The 5,296-nt window shown below is 32.6% G+C and overlaps 1 protein-coding gene and 1 long non-coding RNA gene across 2 annotated transcripts; one reads left to right on the forward strand and one right to left on the reverse strand.

Annotated features, from left to right (window-relative positions):
- Window positions 1-1,132: 1,132 nt before the first annotated feature.
- LOC109584559 (uncharacterized) lies at window positions 1,133-2,200 on the forward strand. Its single transcript, XR_002186068.1, has 2 exons — window positions 1,133-1,218; window positions 1,400-2,200. It is a non-coding gene; the product is annotated as an uncharacterized LOC109584559 (long non-coding RNA).
- Window positions 2,201-2,230: 30 nt separating this feature from the next.
- On the reverse strand, window positions 2,231-4,036 carry LOC109584555 (uncharacterized). The gene is made up of 6 exons (XM_020000330.1): window positions 3,780-4,036; window positions 3,412-3,729; window positions 3,088-3,360; window positions 2,896-3,033; window positions 2,720-2,842; window positions 2,231-2,672 (listed from the first exon to the last, which is right to left on the reverse strand). The coding sequence occupies exons 1-6, from the start codon at window positions 3,958-3,960 to the stop codon at window positions 2,584-2,586; spliced, it is 1,122 nt and encodes a 373-aa protein (XP_019855889.1). The 5' UTR covers window positions 3,961-4,036; the 3' UTR covers window positions 2,231-2,583.
- Between the last annotated feature and the right edge of the window lie 1,260 nt (window positions 4,037-5,296).

The raw sequence follows: 5,296 nt of genomic DNA on the forward strand, positions 1-5,296 counted from the left end.
GATGGTGTACGATCATTGATAATGTTACTCTACTACAGCAAATCTACCAACTAAAATCAATGATATACATGCATTTCAAAATCCGCAACCACTACAGTTTAAAGAGGGCTTTTTAAAGACTTAGCTGGAGACATATTCAAGTTATAACACATCCTCTGATACATAAAAGTAATATTTTAAAGAACTAACCCGACACAGTCTTTAAAAGACGTCCAACTTCAGGATGCTTTGATTCCAAGTCGTACGGGTACTGGTTCTCATTGTTACGTATCATTTTATTTGCTCCTTTATCAAGCAGCATCTCTACTATGACATGATGTCCCTTTAATATGTATCAAGTAGGAGGCCAGTACCATCTCTCAATACAATGAACATCAATGATGTACCTATTAACATAAAATACTATTTATCATCACATGCATTTGTGATCACTAAAACTGCCAACTGGTACATGTATTTGAACACTAAGTTTACTTGGGCCTTCCTTATACCTTCAAAAGTTCAAATAATGGTTGAATTGTAGTAAAGACATAGTTCGTTTTTTTCTGTATATCATTTCCAGGTACCCTCTACCTATAGTACACTCATACTTTAACTATCTAAATGTACACACCAGCTGGGTATGTTACACATACAGAATCTACAAAAGTGTTATTTTTTGACCAAAAACATCCATGAATACTATTATTGATTTATGTTCCTGTTATAACCAATGATCATGCGATCATGTTTAGTTAGGGTGGCTGTTCTGGTTAAGTATATACCACAATAAAAATGGCAACAAGAGGAACATCAGAAGATTTCATGAATGTCTGTGACAGAGAACTAGGTAAAGTGTCTATATTCTAATAATGTAATGTGATAGGTTTCTCTCATTGTTAGGTATTGATGACTTTTATGATGTGTATGATGAAATCAAGCCACTTTCTGCTCATTGGAAGCAAATTGCCATTTCGTTTCGTCTCAGAATAAACACTATCAATACCATAGAAGCTAAACACAATGGAAAAGTTCTCAATTGTCTTCAAGAGGTCATCGAGTGTTGGCTCAAGAAAGATTATGATTATGAGCGTCATTGTGTCCCTTGCTGGAGGAAGGTGTGTGTGGCTGTCAAAGAAGGAGCAGATGACTCAGCATTAGCTGATGAAATAGCTCAGGAACATCCAGCTACAGGAGGAGCTACCCCTCATACTAGAACTACTCGTGCTAGAGGAGCTGGTAAATGATTATATAATTTTTCTCACAATTTTAGCTGTACATACTTGGCCTGAAACTTAAAATTTTGAAATTTGAAAGCATCCTTTTCCAAAAATTTGTAATTAAATTCCCTATAAGTACATGTGATTGAATGAAACACAGAAAATTTCACAAGTATAGTAAACTGTATAATCATTTTTAGGTTCTACAGCCAGTATTTCAACTCCTTCTATCTACGTTCCTCAAACCATAACCGACTTTGAGCTTCACAGAGAGTTATTTGAAATACAGGAGCAATTTGCTGAAGCGGTTCAACATACAATAAAATACTATTCACAAAAGGGATATAAGGTGCCAGAATTTATTGATTACATCACAGCACGTATGGTCACTTTACTTGCCCCAATGAGATTACTCCAGATAAAGCACAGGCAGTTAGAAAAGAGTTCAAGGAGATAACAACTATAAGAGAATTATTTGATTTACTGCAAGACAAGTACACATCGTGGTTCAAGCACGAGCCAATATCAAAGCTTGTTTATGAAAAGGACGTCAACGAAAATCCGTATGAAGATGAGGATGATCCACTAGATTACATGCAAGATGAATTCATTGATCCCGACTATATAGAAAAAGCAGTACGTTACTGGTCTCGGTATCAAAGCCGTTTATATGAATACTTTGAAAAGTGCATTACAGTAGCTGATCCTGCTTCATATGGAATAACTGATGCTCCTTCTGGTAAACAAATAATGGTAGTTAAAGTTGATCGAGGTGACTACAATCAGAATGACGTCTACTTCTTACGCAGAGCAATACCACCACATCTTGACAAACCTAATTTGAAGCTCTACCTTTGCCAAGTTCTTTCCAATTAGATAGTCACTTTAATTTTTGTAATTGATAAATTTTCCATTTGGTACATGTACACATTGCTAGCAATAAGTAGTCAGTATTGTTACATATACTTTGTCATTCTATGATACATTACTTTATAATTTTATTCTGACCTTTCTTGCTCACCTCTGCTGTATTAGCCATTACTCTACTCTAGTCTAAACTAGAGCTTGAGCATGTAGACACAAAACACAAAGACAGGTCTGCTTATGGTTTCTTTTGTTCTGGATCATTTGTATAGGAAAAGGGCTGGCCAACAAAAATGGGGCTTCCTTTTTTGCTATGAATATTATTTTAATTATTTGGAATAACTAGATTTAGATAGCTAAAATAACAAATAGAACAACTTTTATTGATTTGATTCTACAGCTACATTGCAACTTTACAGCAACAGTCAACCAGTATACAAAATAAGTTGAAGTCATTGTATGTCATTTCAATAAAATGCATCAAATGCTTCCATTGTATTTCTGCTGTTGTGTATCTTGATCAAGTAGGTTGACACAACCTTGGTGTATGTGTTGAATAAGCTAAATTAGAATCAATTGGAATATCCTTCAATTTATTGGTTGGTATATCTATTACATTAAAATAGTGATGATCAATTAATGTGTGTGTCACTGACTCTTATTGGATTTCTTGTGACAGCAATAACTGATACTGAACGTAGTTAAAAATGTGATTATAAATGTGACAATAATAGTCACAACTACTGATGACACGATTGGAATAATATAGCTACACTCACCTATACATAAAATGTAGGATGCAATTATAAGTCATCTATAGTATGTAACTTACCATTACTGTTACTAGCAATGTTAGTGATAAGAACAGGAGTCACAGTTGCATCAACAAGATCAACAGGTGATGGCCAAATATGGCTGCAAAAGCTATGACTAATAGTACTTGTTACAGTAGCCCGATCACATGGCAACACTACAATAGATAATAAAACTGTAATCAAGTAGCTGACAAATATTATTATTAAACCTTGGATGACAATGAAAATCTTTTCACTTCTTGTAGATACAAACATATTAGAGACAATGCATTGATATTGTCCAGCATGTTCTTGTGCAAGAGGAGACATTGCGAGCTCAGAGTAAGTGGATTGTGTGTTGATTGTGACTTGAGGGTCACTATTTGAGTCAATTTGTGCATTGTTATGGACCCATTTCACACCAACAGAGTCATCATCATACGAACAATTAATGGAAACAGTGTCATTGCTTTGATAAACAGTAGTGTGAACTATTGTGTATCCTTTATCGGAAATAATACTGAAAGTAAAATATTTAGGACATAATAACTTACTTATTGGCTGTACATAAACAGTAACTGTAGTTTCTCTTTTAATACCTGGTAAATCAATGTGTGTTGTTCTACAAGTGTAATTACCACTAGCTGCTCTGTCAATATTTATTAAAGTTAAGTTTAAAGGAGGATTATTAATGATAGGCGTTAGCTCAATACCATCACTATCATCAAGAAGAGCACATGCACTCTTTCTATCATTAATCCATACAAAACGTGGCATACCAGTATTACCAGGATCAGAACATGTTAATGTTAAATTAGATCCTTCAGTGATATTAACAGTGCCATCAGGAGATACTACTGGGTCCAGAAAGACTATTTTGGAATAATAATAAAAACATATAGACAAAATATGCTTAGCTCACCAAAATCTCCAAAAGTGATGATGTTTTGTTGGCCAGCAGTTGATGATGAGCATGTTATAGTATCATCAACATTAACAAGATCATCAGGATACTCCAGGCTCATGAACATAGTATCAGAAGTACTTGATAGATTAACATTTCCATTAAAGTCTTCATCACTCAGTACTGCACTTTCCTTCATCCATACACCATCAGAAAAGGTCAAAAAGTTGCCTTGATTAGTAAAGAATCTGCAAGCAAGACATAATGGTTCTGTCAATGGAACATGAATGGTTCTATCATTAACAATAAAAACAGAGATGACATCAGGAGGACATTGAGCCACAGCAAAACCTATTAATGATGAAGAAAATAATTTGCATTGGAAAATGTAGTTCTCACCTACAGACAAGGTTACCACCAAATGAGCAAGTATCATATTCATCTTTAACTTTGTCTGCTCAGGTTGATTCTATCAGACACTCCCACTAAATTACTCTTATAATAACAATTGCATCTATGCAACACATGATACCAAACATTCAAGTAAAAATTTGCTATTATAATTTGCCATTGTAAAAAATAAACACATAAACAGATTCAACACAATCTTTCATGCAATGTTTCACAAAAAACAATCTATACCTTTTTTACTTTTATTTAAATTTTTTTCATATTTAAGAATATTTAATTTTACTTTCATTATTCTTATTTTTTAAATTAAAAAAAATTATTTTATTTTTATTTTTTATTTTTTGCTTATTTTTTCTAATTTTTATTTTTAAATTTTATTTATTTTCATTTTATTTTATTTATTATTAATGGTAAGGGACTTCCTCCTTGCTAATGAGCTAATAAATTTAATTAAAATTGTTATTGGTGCAACTCGACATTTGAATACACAAAAATACATAATTACATTTCTACTAAATGGCACAAATTTACACTAATACTCTTGTTACAACACATTCTCTGATGCATAAAAGTAATAGCTTAAGAACTAACCAGACACAGTCTTTAAAAGACGTTCAACTTCAGGATGCTTTGATCCTAAGTCATACAGGAGCTGGTTCTCACTGTTACATATCATTTTATTTGCTCCTTTATCAAGCAACATCTCTACTATGACATGATGTCCCTTCCATGCTGAATTATGTAACTGAGTGTCACCTAAGGTCAGTGTATATTCCCGCCGTTTAAATTTCCAAATGTTTGAGATTTAGATATTATGGTAACTACTCAATAATCTAATGTCTAAACAATTGACATTTTGCAAGTTATGAGTAAAATAATAATTTCATAAATCCTAATAAATTTAATTTTTGTAATTAAAATGGTGATGCCAATAACTATATGTACAAAACATTTTGTAATTTTACAATTGGTGTTTTAGGAGTAAAATTCAGTTGCATAAATATTTAGAACATTGGATTTGTAATTTTAGTTCTGAATTTGCAAATTTCCAAAGTTACATATTGTCTCATTCAAGAAAGTCAAGCATAAAATAATATTTTCAAAAATCCTAAAAATTGAATGTT

This window comes from Amphimedon queenslandica, unplaced genomic scaffold, assembly GCF_000090795.2.
Source record: "Amphimedon queenslandica unplaced genomic scaffold, v1.1 AMPQUscaffold_13198, whole genome shotgun sequence".
In the NCBI taxonomy this organism is placed as follows: Eukaryota; Metazoa; Porifera; class Demospongiae; order Haplosclerida; family Niphatidae; genus Amphimedon; species Amphimedon queenslandica.

Bases quoted from the DNA above. Each gene is read 5' to 3' on its own strand.
- LOC109584555 (XM_020000330.1), bottom strand. From the start codon at position 3,960: ATGAAGGAAAGTGCAGTACTGAGTGATGAAGACTTTAATGGAAATGTT. The intron at 3,730-3,779 runs GTGAGCTAAGCA...ATTCCAAAATAG, and splicing joins CATCACTTTTGGAGATTTTG to TCTTTCTGGACCCAGTAGTA. The intron at 2,673-2,719 runs GTCAGTGACACA...TTAATGTAATAG, and splicing joins TCACAAGAAATCCAATAAGA to ATATACCAACCAATAAATTG.